The 16,609-nt window shown below is 56.8% G+C and overlaps 1 protein-coding gene across 1 annotated transcript; it reads left to right on the top strand.

The window, feature by feature from the left end:
* Window positions 1–1,716: 1,716 nt before the first annotated feature.
* On the top strand, window positions 1,717–12,923 carry pola2 (polymerase (DNA directed), alpha 2; the record flags this gene model as incomplete). The annotated part of the gene is given in 13 exon segments (XM_042346552.1): window positions 1,717–1,910; window positions 2,531–2,619; window positions 2,954–3,094; window positions 3,599–3,661; window positions 4,089–4,155; window positions 4,473–4,597; window positions 4,921–4,959; window positions 6,229–6,302; window positions 6,812–6,920; window positions 7,316–7,422; window positions 11,184–11,243; window positions 11,637–11,763; window positions 12,381–12,923. Coding segments are annotated over 13 exon segments (1,336 nt in total), but the record flags the coding sequence as incomplete, so codon positions are not given.
* Between the last annotated feature and the right edge of the window lie 3,686 nt (window positions 12,924–16,609).

Raw genomic sequence — 16,609 nt, 5'->3', positions numbered from 1 at the left:
TGTGTGTTTTGTGGTGTGTTTTCACAGCGTGTGTCTGTATGTCAATGTGTGTGTGAGCATTGCTTTGTGTGAGTATTGCTCTGTGTTTGCGAATGTGAATTGTGTGTGTGTGAGTATTACTGTGAGTGTGAGTATTGCTCTGTGTATGAGTATTATGTGTGTGTATTGCTGTGTGTGTGTTATCGGGAGTGGCAGGGGCACATTTCTATGTGTGCGAGAGTATTGGTGGGTGTGTGTGTGTGTGAGCTTTGCTGTGTGTGTTTTGCTCTGTGGTGTTTAGTGTGTGTGAGTATTACTGTGTGTGTGTTTTGCTGTGTGTGTGTGAGTATTGGTGTGAGTGAGTATTGCTTTGTGTGTGTGTGAGTATTGGTGTCAGTGTGTGTGTTGCTGTGTGTGTGTGAGTATTGGTGTCAGTGTGTGTGTTGCTGTGTGTGTAAGTATTGGTGTGAGTGTGAGTATTGCTGTGTGTTTTGCTGTGTGTGTGTGTGTGAGTATTGGTGTCAGTGTGTGTTTTGCTGTGTGTGTGTGTGTGTGTGTGAGTATTGGTGTCAGTGTGTGTTTTGCTGTGTGTGTGTGTGTGTGAGTATTGGTGTCAGTGTGTGTTTTGCTGTGTGTGTGTGAGTATTGGTGTCAGTGTGTGTTTTGCTGTGTGTGTGTGTGAGTATTGGTGTCAGTGTGTGTTTTGCTGTGTTGTGTGTGTGTGTGTGAGTATTGGTGTCGGTGTGTGTTTTGCTGTGTGTGTGTGTGAGTATTGGTGTCAGTGTGTGTTTTGCTGTGTGTGTGTGTGTGTGAGTATTGGTGTCAGTGTGAGTATTGCTGTGTGTGTGTGTGTGTGTGAGTATTGGTGTCAGTGTGTGTTTTGCTGTGTGTGTGTGTGTGAGTATTGGTGTCAGTGTGAGTATTGCTGTGTGTGTGTGTGTGTGTGAGTATTGGTGTCAGTGTGAGTATTGCTGTGTGTGTGTGTGTGTGAGTATTGGTGTCAGTGTGAGTATTGCTGTGTGTGTGTGTGTGTGAGTATTGGTGTCAGTGTGTGTTTGTACGTGTGTGTGTGTGTGTGTGTGTGTGTGTGCGTGTACGTGTGTGTATTGTGTGTGTGTGTGTGTGGCTGGGGAAGGCGAGAGAGGGTATGGGTGCGTGCGTGTGACTTGCCTGCACTGCGCTGCTGCTGTTACCGGCTGAACACCCCGTGCCTTTTTTTTGTGCTCTGGGGGCACTTTGCTGATCGCCACGTGACTGGTGATCTGTGACAGTCACAGAGAGGGATTGTGCTGGAACACAAACCTTGCACTGACCATCACTCCTCGTGTCACGGGAGGGGATCGTGCCTCGGGGTCAATCATCCCAGCTTCTTGTATGTTCTACGTACTGTCCAGTACGCTGCTGACGGCAGCACAGCCCGGCCCGGCTCATCGGCAGGGCCTGGAAGGGCCGACCAGTCACTGGGGGCAGGGAATCCTCCCCCTCGGCTCCTGTTAACCCCACAGCCAAAGCCCTGACGAACTAACTAACTAACTAACTAACAGGGAGGGTGGTCCTAGGGTGACGGGTTTCCGTGCGTGTCAGACACCCGCGTGTATGTGTGTGTGTCAGACACCCGGCTGGTCACGGTCACGGGTTTCCGTGCGTCAGTCACACAGCTAACCCCCAAAAAAAAGGGACAGTCAGCGAATTTCTGCTCTTGTTTTTAACCCCCTTCTCTCCCTCTCCCCCCGCCAGTGCCACCCCCTCACAGAAGTACGGCTCGAGGACGAACCGTGGGGAGGTGGTGGTGTCCTTTGGGGGGGTTCAGGGCGTGGACTGGCGTGGGGCTGGGGGGCACGGTGTCAGCGTGCGGCCCCTGACATCTCCCGAGGAGACCCTCACCCACAGATACAAGTACATGTTCCAGAAACAATTGGAGATCCGGGAAGGTAACCGCTGATCTCTGAACTCTGCCCCGTGGCTCAGTGGTTAGAGCGCTCGCTTCACGAGCGAGAGCAACTGGGTTCGATTCCCGGGCGGGACAGGACAGGGTAAAACCTTAGGCAAGTTTCCTTACTCCACACGCACACACGCACGCACACACACGCACGCACACGCGCACACACACGCACACACGCCTCAGCAGTAAGTAGGAACCCGATTGTTAGTCGACTGGGGGATGGCTTTCCGGGGTAACAATCCCTTCAATGATAGAATAATTCGGTCGCTCAATCCACGACTGTTTGTGGGACGCCGCCGGGTGCAATTGGCTGCTGCGTTTTGCCCACAAAAATGCACAGTCGCTACGCTTTTTATGGTACATTCTGCGAAGCGCGTTGAGACGTCGCCGGAACGCGATAAGGCGCTAACATCAAATGCAAGGATCATTATTCGATATTTATCTGGTTATTGTTTATTAAATTCATGGAACACAATGCTGGGATGCCTCTACCTCCCTCCCTCTCTCCCTCCCCTCCCTCCCTCTCTCCCTCCCCTCCCTCCTCCCTCCCCCTCCCTCTCTCTCTCTCCCTCCCCTGTTCTCTCCTACACCTAATCTATTTATTTTCAGTTCTGACCTTCAGGATAGAGAGCCTGGGGAAGGCACTGAAAGATCATTACCAGATTGAGGAGTTCAGGCCGGTGGCCTTACCTGCTCAGGTAATAAATTATTTGGCGGGTCAGCCGGGTGTCTGATACGGGCGGAAACCCATCCCAAAGCTTAACCCCATATCAACCCGTCCACTCAGCGGGGTTCCCCGCCCGGCCCGCCCCACCCACCATCGGGGGTCAGGCCTTCACGCTCTCTGCCCCCACCCTGTGCAGCTCCAGCCCACGGTGCTACACACTTCGCCCCCACCCACCCCTCCTCTTTGGCTTTCGGTCACCCGTCTATCCCCCCACCCTCCCCGCCCTCGAACGTCCCCCTCCACCCCACTGATCCCAACCCCTCAGCTCGGGGGCAAATCTTCTGATTATTGTCGATCACCGGCAGGACACGGTGACGGTGCTGGGGCAGGTGGGCTGTGACAGCAACGGGAAGCTGAACAGCAAGTCCGTGGTGCTCCGGGGAGACCGGGAGCAGGTGCCGGTGGACCTGTCCGAACTGAAGGAATATTCTCTCTTCCCGGGACAGGTGAGCTCAGACGACCGGGATCCTACAGGCCGTCCACAAAGTCCCGTTACCCCCACCCTGGGTGAGGGACATCATGTGAACGCAAGTTGCTGTTGTTGCGTGAGGGGCACTATGTAATAATAATAATAATAATAATCCTTGCATTGGACACAGCGCCTGATCACGTCTTCGAGACGTCTCAAAGCGCTTCACAGGCCACGCTGTAAAGTGCAGTGACTGTGTATTCTGTGGGCGAAACGCAGCAGCCAATTGCGCCCGGCGACGTCCCCCCCAATTTATTATTATTATTATGTTTGGAGAAATTATTACCCCCGGACAAGCGATTCTGCCAATTGACTAACAACATGGTTCCTGCTTACTGCTGGGAAACAGAGGCTCGCGTGTGTGTGTCGAGTAAGGAAACTTGCATATTCTGTGAAGGGCTTTGAGTTGGTTGGGTCCAAGCCTGCAGGTAATTACCGTAAAGTGTAGTGACTGTGTATTTTGTATGCTTGCCTTTACCAGGTGGTGGCGCTCGAGGGGATAAACAGTACGGGGAGGTGTGTGGTGGCCTCCAGCCTGCACCAGGTGAGCACCAGAAGCTGTGAGCACGGCTCAGGGCTCGTGACAGATGCCTCGCCATCACCGTGTATAAAGTATACTCACACACTTGCACACACCTCTACACACACACACACACCTCTACACAGACACACACATAACCTGCACACACTCTAAACACCCCTACACACACATACACTGATACACACATACACACACACATACATACAGTCACACAGATACCCTAAACACCCCTACACACACACGCACACACATCCTATACACACACAAATTAAACACCCCTACACATCCACTCTTACACACACACACATACACTCCTACACAGATACACGCGTGCGCACACTCCATACACACACACTAAACACACGTTCAGCACTGCCTGCCCGAGCTCTGTTGTGTGTGTGGCTGTGACTGGCTGTTTGCTGTGTTACAGGGAGTGCCGCTACCCCCTCACACCCCCATGAGCCAGTCTGAGCCGGAGCTGGAGACGGAGTCGGCAGGTAAAGCCAGGGATCATTCCTACAGCAATGCTCAGTGTATCCCCTCCCACACAACCATTCACTACTGGGGTCTGACACCCCTCTGCTGATGACCAGATGTGCCAGCTGTTGTGTGTGTGTGTGAGAGCAAGAGTGAGTGTGTGTGAGAGAGAGTGAGAGAGCGCGAGACAGTGAGTGTGCGTGTGTGTGAGCGAGAGAGTGAGTGTGTGTATGTCTGTGAGAGAGAGAGTGTGTACGTGTGTGCAAGAGAGAGAGAGAGAGCGAGAGTACGGGCTGGTGGGCTGTGCAGTGCACTCAGTAACACTCTCTCTCCCCAGCGCCAGACCAGCAGCTGGTGCTCGTGGCTTGCGGTCCCTACACCACCTCAGACAGCATCACCTACGACCCTATGATGGACCTCATAGACGTCATCAACAAGTCACAGCCGGACGTGTGTATATTGGTGAGTGTGTGTGTCGACAACAACAACTTGCATTTACACCCCCCCACCCCCCTTCACCTGTAGCTCAGTGGTGAGCGCTGGCTCACACAGCCCTTCAATTTCGCCCGCAAAAAAGTCACAGTGGATCCCGTGAAGCGCTTTGAGACGTCTCCCAAGACGTGATAAGGCGCCGTACGGAAGGCAGGGATTATTTATTATACATTGGCTGCCGTCCTGGCTCCTGAGCCTCGTTGCGTGTGCGGTTTTAGACCCACAGTCTATTATAATAATATTAATGATGAGGCTTGTAATGCTGATTGTTTCCTCTCTCTCTCTCTCTCTAGCTGGGACCCTTTGTGGACAGCAAACACGAACAGGTGGAGGTAAGCACGTCAACAGCAACAACAACAGATCACATTCACACCGCAGTGACCCACGAACTATCGCGGATCGAGGGGCCGAATTATTCCGTATTTTTCAAATGTTTTTCGAAGGGGTTGTTATCCGGGTTCCTAGTTAATGCTAGGTAAACAGAGGCGTGTGTGTGTGTGTGTGCGTGGGTGTGTGTGTTTGTGGTGTAAGGAAACCTGCCTAAGGTTTTTGCCCTGCCCGCTCACCCGGGAATCCTCTCGCTCGCGGGTCCCGAGCGACAGGGCTCCCAAACGTACCAGGAGACGGGAGGGAGACCTTGTGTGTAAACGGATCGTGAAGATATTTCTGCGCGCTGAGCGAGCGAGCAGTGGGGACGATTTGAGACTGTCGGCGGTTAATCACAGGGAGGGAGGGAAGGAAGGAAGCTGTGTATCCGGAAGGTGGGGAGGGAGGGGTGGGAAGAGAGCTGCAGTTTTTTTACTGAGGCACTGGAGGATGGCGAGGGACCAAACCAAACACCCCCATCCCACCCACAGGAAGCTTTTCACTTGACTCGGTCATTGCTGCTTCCCCTCTGTGTGATGAATGCTGCCGTTTCTCAAGGGGCCTGGGATTACAGTAACCCCCACACCCCCGCCCCCCCCCCCGCCTCAACTCGTCACCGCCACTTAATAATATTAATAATAACAAGCCTTGCATTTGATGCAGCGCCTGTGGTCGAGACGGCTCACAGCGTTCCACAGGATATAACAACAACACGTTACGGTTATACAGCGCCTTTCACGTCATGAGGACAGTCAGGGATTTGGACCCGAGCTGGGGGTTGGGTTCATGAGGAGTGGAGGGAGGGAGGGAGGGAGGAGGGTGGGGGGGAGAGGGTGACCGAAGGCGCAGTCGCCCTGTACATTACTGTAAAGTGGGCACTGACCGTACAGTGTGAAGTGTAGTCACTGTATTTTGTGGGCGAAACATGGCAGCCAATTGCCGGGGGGAGGTGTGGGGGGTGTGGGGGGGGGGGGGGGGGAAGATGACCGAAAGCACGATCAAAGAGACGAATCTTTAAACCGGGGAATGGGGGAGGGAGAGGGGGGCAAGTGGGAGAGACTCTGGGATGGAGTTTCAGTGGGTTGGGGGTGATGGGGGGCAGGAGGCTGGTTGGTGTGCGCTGAGCGGAGGGGAGGGGGTTTAAGGTGGTTGGAGCTGAGACACATCCCCCCCCCCCACACACACACACAGACACACACAATAAATCCCCCACTGCCTGTTGTTTCTGTCACCAGAACTGCCAGCTGATCAAAACGTTCGAGGAAGTCTTCAAACACTGCATGAAGGGGATCATTGATGGGACCAGAGGGTAGGTAGCGAGTAACGGCAGGACGGGCTGGGCCCGGGGGGTGGGGGGTGGGGGGGGGCGGGGGGGGGGGAGAATGATAACAACAATAATCCTGGCTTATGATACAGCGCCTTATTACGTCGTCGAGACGTCTCAAAGCGCTTCACAGAATATACTCGCGCTCTCCTGTTACTGTGTGTGTGTGTCTCTGTCTCTGTGTGACTGTGTGTGGGTGTGTGTGTCTCTCTCTCTGTCCCTGTCAGCCACTGTGTGTGTGTGTGTGTGTGTGTGTGTCTCTCTCTCTCTCTCTCTCTGTGTCCCTGTCAGCCACTGTGTGTGAGTGTGTGGGTGTGTGTCTCTCTCTCTCTGTGTCCCTGTCAGCCACTGTGTGTGGGTGTGTGTGTGTGTCTCTCTCTCTCTCTGTGTCGCTGTCAGCCACTGAGTGTGTGTGTGTGTGTGTGTGTGTGTGAGTGTGTATCTGCCTGTCCCTGTCAATCACAGTGTGTGTGACTCTCTCTCTCTCTGCACAGCTCGGGAGCCCATCTTATCTTCGTGCCTTCACTGAGAGATGTGCATCACGACTGTGTGTACCCACAGCCTCCGTTTCGCTGCTTCCAGACTGCCCCAGAGGACGAGCAGGTAGGAACCTCCTCAACGCATTCCCTCCACCCCTCCCTGCCCCTCTCCACCCCCCCCGCCCCACCTCACGTCCCCCCGCCCAGCCCACCCCACCGTCGACGGTCAGGCTTTCAGCCTCTCTACCCCCATCCTCTGGAGCTCCATCCCACAGTGCCCCCGCCTCGCTTCCTTCAAGACCCAGTCTCAAGCCCTTCCGCGAGTTCGGTCAACCTCCTACCCCCACCTCCCTGCCCTCCACCCACTCCTACCCCCCCACCCTCCCAGCCCTCCACCCCCTCCTGATCCCGACCCCCTGTTCAGCTCGGGTCCAAATCCCTGACTGTCCAGCAAACATGGGACGTCCTCCCTCCATCCGTATAACTGCAACGTGTTGTTGTTGTTCCTCTGCTCGGCAGCGAGTCCATTTCGTCTCTGACCCCTGCACACTCAACGTCAACGGCGTGGTGTTCGGCCTGACCTCCACCGACGTGCTGTTCCACATGGGAGCCGAGGAGATCAGCAGGTAGGCTGGGCTGGGGGTCTGGGCTGGGCTGGGGGTCTGGGCTGGGCTGGGGGTTCTCGGCTGGGCTGGGGGGCTGGGCTGGGCTGGGGGGTCTCGGCTGGGCTGGGGGGCTGGGCTGGTCCTGTGGGTCAGGCCACCAGTAATCATCACGACAATAATAATAATAATCCTTGCGCCTTCCCAGTCGAGATCGATTTCAACCTCCTCTCACCCGCTCTCAAACCCCTTCACACCCTGGCACCTCCCTCCCTCCCTACCTCACCCACCTGCTTACCCCTCAACCCGCTACCTCCGCCTCCTGCTTGTCCCTCGTGCCCTCCGCTCCACCACCGGTGGCCGCGCTTTCAGCCGCTAAACCCCGAAACTCTGTCACACTCTTCCTCTGTTCCTCCCTCGGCCTCGCCCCCTCCTTCCCCATCTTCAGGTCAAGCGCCTGAAGACCTTCCTCTTCGACCGTGACTGTATGGTCACCTGCCCCCGCCCCGCACTTCCTCTCCCCCTCCTCCCCAGTGACAAACTTTTGACTCGGAGATGAGAGGGCGAGCGACTGAGCCATAGTTCATTTCCCCCCCCCCGCCACCCTCCCTCCCTCTCTGCCTCTCCCCACTCCCTCCCCATACACCCCTCTGTGAGAGCAATTGTGCTGATGTGTCACAGGCTGAGTTAGTGAATAAATCATACACTCGCTCGCGCTCTCTCTCTCTCTCTCTCTCTCTCTCTCTCACACAGCCCGGTGTCCTCTTTGGCGAGCTCTGAGCTCCCTCCAGCCACAGATTGGCAGCCAACAGAAGAATAGTTGGGGCTGTTGCCATTTTGGCAGCCAGTGTCCCTGCTTTGGGAGCTGCTCTGGCCACCGGTTCCCTCTCCCTCTCTTGTTTATCGCATTCCTCTCTTCTCTCCCCTCCTCTCTGGCTGTCTGCACTCACTTCCAGCTGCGACGCTCCAGATGTTTTGTGTTTACTTGACCGTCGATGAAGGTAGCGTCCTGCCCGGCTTTATACGCTCTCTATCGTATGTCACACTGTGTCCTTAGACAAGGGGTGGGGGAGGGAGAGAGGGAGACAGGAAGCCAGAGAGACACAGCGAGGGGAGAGAGAGAGAGAGAGAGAGAGACTGGGAGAGAGACTGGGAGACAGAGAGTGGAGAGAGAGAGAGAGAGAGAGAGAGAGAAACAGAGTGAAATTGAAAGATATCTCATTTAAAAGTCACCTCCAACAATAAAGCTCTCGCCCCCTCCCCTCTCCCCTCCCTAACACTGCACTGGAATGTCAGCCGAGACTGTGAGCTCAATCGTCCCGCCATGGGGGCTCGAACCCACAACCTCCTGAGCGACTGAGCCACAGCTGTGCCGAGAGAGAGAGAGAGAGAGAGCACCTTGTGCTGGACAGATGTCTCGGTGAGGGTGGGGGTGGGGGGCGGGGGGGGTGGTGTGGGGCAGCTTCTGTCTGGCCAAATTAGAGAGGGCTCGGGTTCGATTCCCGGCCGGGTCGGTCAGGCAAGTTTATCGTAACCCCCCCCACACCCCCCCACACCCCACACGCACACACACACACACACAGACACACACCACACCTCCGTTTACTCAGCAGTAAGTAGGAACCCCGCTTGCGAGTCGATTGGCCGATCGCTTTCCCGGGCGTAATAGTCCCTCTGAAAACCACGCCAATTTGGTCACGCAATCCACGACCGTTTGCCGGGCGTCGCCGGGCGCCATCGGCTGCCGCGTTTCGCCCCGCAAAACGGGCAGTCAGTCGCGACAGTTTACCGCGTGCCCTGCGGAGCGCTCTGAGACGTCTCGAAGCCGTGAAGAGGAGTTGCGTCGAAGGCGAGGGTGGTTATTGCAGTTCGGCTGAGACGCGCCAGCAAACAGCACCACCCACCCCTCTCGCCGCACACCCGCCCCCCCACCGCCCCCTCGCTTTTATACGTCTGATTTAATCGTGCTTCGATCAATCCCGAATCGCTGGCTGCCCGGAGGATAAACAGACGTCTGTGAATGAGTTACCAGGCAGCACATCGCAGGGAAATGGGCTGAATTCCTGAGATTAGATTCGCGGTTACCTTCACGCAGACGAGACGCCTTATCTCGGCTCGCGGACCCGCAGCCGGGCGTCTTGACGCACGCGCCAACCCATCGCCGCGCTTAGAGAGAGAGTCCCCGAATCCGACTTGAGAATTCCAGGCATCCCACCCACACATGGAAATCCCAGAGCGAGATTGTGGGAATGGAATGCGCTCTCTCTCTCTCTCTCTCTCTCTCTCTCTCTCTCTTTATCTCCCTGGAGGGACGCATCCTGTTTACCAACTCATGGGAGTATTAGGCTTGGGGTGGGGATGGGGGTGGTGGGGGGGGGGGGGGGGAGAGCCCAGAGTGCGCGTTGGGGGTAACTGATGGAGTCTAACCAGTCAAACCCACACGCAGCTCGGCCATCGAGAGAGAGAGAGAGAGAGAGAGAGAGAGACAGACTTTCCCACTTGCTTGTCCAGTTAGGACCACCTTCTCCGTTAGTTAGGGCTTTGAGCCCACAACTGCTTGCGCTGCAGTGTGTGTGCGTGTGCGTGTGTGTGCGCGCGCGGGGTGAGGCGTGCGTGTGCACGCGCGCGCGCGCTGGATCTGTGTTAAAACGCGAGACCCGAGCGGGAGGGTGTCAGGTTGAGTTGCCGGCTTGTTCCCCGGCCTGCCGAGGGCAGAATTAATAATAATAATAATAATAATAACCCCGTGCATCTGGTGTGGCGCCTTGTCACGCCTTCGAGACGCGGCGGCGGCGGAGGCGTTGGGACGATTTGTGGACCTGAGCACAAACCGTAGTCGGGAGACTTCGGAGTGGTGGGGAGAGGGAGAGAGTTAACACAAAACACATGGAGGGAAAGCAAAGCCGAGCTGCCAAAGAGAGTGACTCAATGCGCAGCGTCGGCCAACTCTATCCTCTTCCCGCTCTCCCCCTCTCTCACCCTCTCCTGATTGCTGCCCCCACCCCACCCCCCCCAACTCAGGCTCTCTCTCTCTCTCTCTCTCTCTCTTGCACTCTCTGTCTTTCTCCCACACACCCCCACCGCTCGCTCTCCCTCTCTCACTCTCACTCACAACTCTCTCTCTCTGTCTCTCTCGCACTCTTACTCAATCTCTCCCTCACTTGCTCACTCTCTCACTCACACACTCTCTTTCTCTCCTCTGTCTCTCTCTCTCTCTCTCAATCTTTCTCTTACTATTTCTCACTCTCAATCTCTCCTCTGTCTCTCGCTCTCTCTCGCTCTCTCTCCCTCTCTCTCTCTCTCGATCTCTCTCTCACTCGCTCACACTCACACCCTCACCTAAACCTCTCAGTTTAGGGGCGGGTGGGACCTTGGCCGTGTTAAACCCCTCACCCCACCCCTCTCCCAAAAAAAAAGGCTGTACTGTGGAGTCAGCTGAGGGCTCGGTTGCTGCACCTGTGTGGAATTGAAAGCGTTCGCTCATAAGTCTCAGCTTGTCCTGCCTGACATTCCAGCTGTTTACCCCGAGATAGACCAGTCAGTCAATACAGTCAGCGATACATATAATAATAATCCGCCCCGCACTGGATAGAGGGCCTTATTCACAGCCCCCGTGACCTGCTAACCCCATATCCCTCCATATCCATATCCCAGCCGGTCGGTGCCATTGTCAAGCGCTCCGAGACGCTGCCCTGCGTGAGCGCGTGAGGGCCGCTGCGTGTGTATGTATATGGCGCTCCAGTTGTTGTCGCTCACCTCTCTCTCTCTCTCTCTCTCTCTCTCAGTCCTCCAGGAGGAGTCGACCGGTTTACAAGGATTCTCAAGCACATCCTGACCCAGAGGAGGTGAGGGGAGTCTTGGGAGGGGAGTGGGGGGGTTAATAATACTACTACTACTACTCCTACTACTAATAATAATAATCCTTGCATTGGATACAGCGCCTTAACTCGTGGTTGAGACGTCTCGAAGCGCTTCACAGGACGCACCGCAAACAGTGGTGACTGTATTTCGTGGGCGATGTCTCGCCCTGACCTGACCCGCCCGGGAATCGAAACCCGGGTCCTCTCGCTTGCGAGGCGAGGGCTCCTAACCGCTGAGCGACTGACGTCCCGCAGAGCAAGTGTCACTGAGGCGCTGGAGATGATAATAATAGCCCTTGAATTTGACATAGCGCCCTATCGCGCCTTCGAGACATTTGCTGAGCCGGGCTGATTGTCTTATTCCCCCTTTCCACCCAGTTACTACCCGCTCTATCCGCCCGCGGAGGAGATGAACCTGGACTACGAGGCGTTCCAGATGTTTGCACAGCTGCCGGCGACTCCGGATGTGCTCCTGGTGCCCTCCGAGTTACGCTACTTCGTTAAGGTGGGGGCGGCAGAGCGCAGCGCAAAGCTCTCCAGACCGCGCTATTGCAACAACAACTGCGCATGGGGCGCTGCCCTGTGGGGGGGGTTGGGGGGAGGGGGTTGGAGAGGCCGTGTAAGTGCAAGTTGTTGTTGTTGCACCCACTGGCGTCTGTTTCGAAGGCGAGAGCGCGAGTGACTGAGCCAGGCTGACTGAGCGTGAGAAAGTGATTGGGAGGGATTGGGGTAGAGGGTCCCAGAGACCGAGGGGGTGAGGGAGAGAGAGGGAGGGAGTCCGGGGATGGGGTAGAGGGAGAGAGAGAGAGAGAGAGAGAGCCGGGGTGGGGGGGAGGGAGACCGAGGGTGGGGGGAGAGAGAGAGAAATGTGTCGCTGAATCAGAAATGACTTGTTATCAATCTCTTCCTTCCCCCCCACACACACGCGCACACACACACACGCACGCACTCACACACACCACATTCACGCACGCACTCACGCACACACACCACATTCACGCACGCACCACACATACTCACGCACTCACCACACACACACGCACGCGTACACCTCACACGCGCGCGCACACGCACACACACACACACACACACCGTGCTGCTGTTGTCTCTGCCGGGATTCAGGACGTCCTGGGTTGCGTGTGCGTGAATCCCGGGCGTTTGACCAAGGGCCAGGTCGGAGGGACGTTTGCCCGTCTGCGGGTTCAGAGGCCGAGGGGCCCGGATGCCGAGCAAGGGGGCCCCTGCGTCACCGCCAAGTGGTGAAAATCTGACAGCCTCCCCCCACCACCCCAACCTGTGGGAGGGCGGGGGGTCACGGACACACACAGAGTGTGGCATAGCTGTGGACAGACCCTTGTATGTACTGAGTATGTCTCCCGCCTGCCCCACTTTAAGTCGTGGCCTTGTCTTCCTTAAAGTACCCCCACTCCCCCTCCACACACCCCCTCCACACACACATACACACACACATGCATCCTCTCCACCTCCTCTCCACACGCACACGTGCCTCTTAGCATCTCTTTGACGCATGTATACACACACACGACACACATACACACAACACACACACGCCACACACACACCCTGCTCCGGTTTCCCTCGTATAAAAACTTATTTTTATAGACCGCTCCCGTCTCGGAGAATAAAATATTTTGTTGGCGCTTTTGGAGTGATCCGTGTATATCTCTGTGAGAGAGAGCGCGTGTCTGCGAGCCAGAGAGTGCGTGTGCGAACGAGAGACAGAGAGAGAGAGTGTCGGCGGGTGTGAGTGTGTGTGAGAGAGACAGACAGAGTGAGAGAGAGAGAGAGAGAGTGAGCGAGAGAGCGACCATGTGTGTGTGTGTGTGTGTGTGTGAGAGAGAGAGTGAGTGAGATCGAGTGTTTTATGTGTTGTGAGAGAGACGGAGTGAGTGAAGGAGAGAGAGAGTGAGTGAAGGAGAGAGAGAGAGTGAGTGAAGGAGAGAGAGAGTGAGTGATGGAGAGAGAGTGAGTGAAGGAGAGAGAGAGAGTGAAGGAGAGAGAGTGAGTGAAGGAAAGAGAGTGAGTGAAGGAGAGAAAGAGTGAGTGCGATCGAGTGTGTGTGTGTGTGAGGGTAGAGATAGCGAGTGAGCGTGTGTGAAGGAGAGAGAGAGTGTGAGTGAGTGAGTGAGTGTGAATGAGACCGGCGGAGTGAGTCCAGATTGGAGTAACAGTGTGTGTGGCTGTGTGTGGTGGGGTGGGGGGAGCAGTACTGACTGACGCTGTCAGCATTATCTCGGGGCTACCAAATGCTTCTGCCGGGCAAGCTGTGCGTTGAGCGCGTTAATATATATATCTCTCTCTCTCTCTCTCTCTCTCTCGTACGTAAGTGTGTGTCTATATAAGACTGGACTTGAGTTACAGAGTTAGCGGCGCGAACTGGGGGGTGAGGAAACCTTACACCGAAACAGTGAGTATCACAGGGTTTACGTGGCTCCGGTTGCAGTCCGTAAATAATTATGGTTCACTTGCCCGTACACGAGATGAGTTCCGCTGCCCCTCGCGCTCTCCCCCGCGCCCGCCCGCCCTCTTCGTCCGCCGAGCTCCCACCTGTGCCCCTTTTCGGGGTGAAAGGTAAAAGATCTCTCCCGTTGCGCTATTCGAAAAGAGGAGTGAGTTTCTCTCCTCTCTCTCTCTCTCTCTCTCTCTCACCCCCACCACCCGGTGTCCCCCAAATAAAACCCGTCGCTCCTCCCTCCGCGTCCCGTGAAGCCCGGAGGAGAGGATCGAGCGGGTGAGCAGCGCTCGTTTCGTTGCGTGTTATCTTATTTTAAACGATGGCAATAAAGCCGGCGTCCGGGTGGGTGGGGGGGGGGGGCATAGCAGCGCGTGGCTTCAAGAGAAAACAGAACCCCCCCCCCCATCCCCTTTAGTGTCGCGCTCGGTGGGGCACTGCTGGCGGGTTTCGCCCACACACACACACACACACACAAAAAAAAAGCGCAGTCACTACACTTTACGGTGGAGGGCAGGGAGGGTGGGGGGTGTAGGAGGGTGACCGAAGGCACGGTTGGTCGAAGAGGAGGGTCTTGAAGGAGTCGGGAGAGGGGGTGAGGCGGAGGGAGGGAGGGAGGAGGCAGAGGGAGAAAGAGAAGGGAGGAATAGAGAGAGATTGGAGGTCAGAGAGAGAAAGAGGAACCGATCAGTCACGAAGGGCGCAACAGGCTCGAGGGGCTGAATGGCCTCCTGTTGCAGGGACGGAGCCAAAAGCCTTGGGCGGGGGATACGAATGAGTTAACACTGTGCGCTCTCTCTCTCTCTCCCTCTCCCTCTCTCTCTCTCTCTCTCTGCGGAGCTAAACCGAAGCCGAGTGAGTTCTAGTCTTAAGAGCAGCTGACGCTGGCCGGTAGCCAGGGAGCAGCTTAAGGAGCCACTGGGATGAAGCCAGGATGGGAGGGCTTGGTTTGGGCCGGATGTGGGGGTTGGGGTGGGGGGGAGAGGGAGAGGGAGGTGGGGGGGGAGTTGGGGGTGGGATATGGCGAAGACGGTCCACTTTATTGCGCTCGTTTTTTATTTTAAGAGCAGCGCTGTTTGCCGGGGACGTCGCCGGGCGCAATTGGCTTTCGCGGCCCGCCCACAGTCACTACGCCTTACAGGACGTTCCGCCAAGCGCTTTGAGACGCCGCGACGGCGTGATCAGGCGCCGGGTGGGGTGGGGGGGTGGGGGGGGGTGCGGGAGAGAGATAGATGGGAGGGAGAGAGATGTGGGGGTGGAGTTCTGGAGCGCGAAGGCAGGAAAGACTAGGAAATGCGTGCGTGCGGCGTGGGGCGTGTGCATGTGCGAAGGTGTGTGCGCGTGTGTGCGCGCATGGGATGCAACATTAAATGACGCTCTCAACGCGACGTGGGGTAGAGAGTCCCAGAGCGCCGACCCTGAGCCCGGGATACGAGTGCGAGACGGGCGGAGGGCGGAGGGAGGGCGGAGGGTGTGTCCTGTGGATGTCCTGCGTAATGAGTAATGAATGACCGCACGAGGGGCGTTTGCATCGTGTTGCGCGGGAAGGGCACGGAGTGAGACGCGGTACAGTCGGCGTACGCGGGAAATGCTACCCCACTCACCCCCCCTTCGTGCGCTCGCCTCACAAGCGGGAGGATCCGGGTTCGATTCCCAGGGGGGTGGGGGGTGGGGGCAAGTTTCCTTCCTCCGCACGCGCACGCACACACACGCGGACACGGACACACGCGCACGCGCGCGCCTCTGTTCACCGGCGATAACTAGGAACCCCGCCTGTCAGTCGGTCGGTCGGTCGGTCTTCCGGGGTCAACAATCCCTCCGGATCTGGTCACCCGCCACCCCCCCACCCCCGGGTTGTCCGCGGGACGTGACGGGGCGCAACCGGCTGCCGCGGTCCGCCCGCGGGACACGCGGACACCCCGCGTGATCGCGTCTCGTGCGAAGCGCTCTCGGGAGGCGCCATATCAACGCAGAGCCCCCCCTCTCCTCTCTCACCACCCCCCCCCCACCACCGCCCTCCCTGTTAAAATCCCGCACACGCACACACACACACACACACGCGCACCAAACCCAGCGCTGCACAGGTTAATATTCCCCCCACCCACCCCTCCCTCCCTGGGCTGGAAGTTGCAGTCAGTCCGTGAGTCGGCTTTGGCCGGGAGCCTGGTTGAATCATGCATACGTGTGTTTTTGCGTGTGCGCGTGTGTGTTACATGCCTGTCTCTCTGCTTATCAACACTTTAACTCGCCAGTGAGCTGCGTTGCGCAGCGAACAGTAAAACCACACAGAGACAGACAGAGAGAGAGGGAGAGAGAGAGAGAGAGAGAGAGACTGGATCCCTGCGGTCCCCTACGAACTGCCCTCTCGCCCCCACCCCACCCCACCCCACCCCGTAGGGCGCTCCGGAACCCTTCCCCGTGTGAAGAGCGCTCTGTGAACGCAAGTTCTCGAAGTTCTCGGCAGCTACGAGTCGGTTTTATCACCCGCCGCCCCCCCCCCCGCCCCGACCCCCAAGTCCCCGCTGGTGAGTACGCCCGTCTGCTGTTTCGACGAGGGATGGGGGGGAGAAAGGGGTTTGGGAGGGGGGGGTTTAGTGTCGTTACTGGGCCGGGGGGGGGTGGGGGGGGTGGGTGGGGGTCAACTCTTGCAGCTTGTAAAGAATGTAAAGAGAGAGAGAGAGATCCACACGCCCGTCAGTCACAATCTGCCTGTGTTTTTCCTCTCTCTCTCTCTCTCTCTCGGACTCTCTATTGCTCTCTCTCTCTTACACTCTCTATTGCTCTCTCTCTCTCTCTCTTTGCACTCTCTATTGCTCTCTCTCTCTCTCTCTCTTGCACTCTCTATTGCTCTCTCTCTCTCTCTCTCTCACACACACAC

The sequence above is a fragment of the Callorhinchus milii genome, unplaced genomic scaffold, assembly GCF_018977255.1.
Source record: "Callorhinchus milii isolate IMCB2004 unplaced genomic scaffold, IMCB_Cmil_1.0 Scaffold986, whole genome shotgun sequence".
In the NCBI taxonomy this organism is placed as follows: Eukaryota; Metazoa; Chordata; class Chondrichthyes; order Chimaeriformes; family Callorhinchidae; genus Callorhinchus; species Callorhinchus milii.
This window is presented reverse-complemented; position numbering and strand designations above follow the sequence as displayed.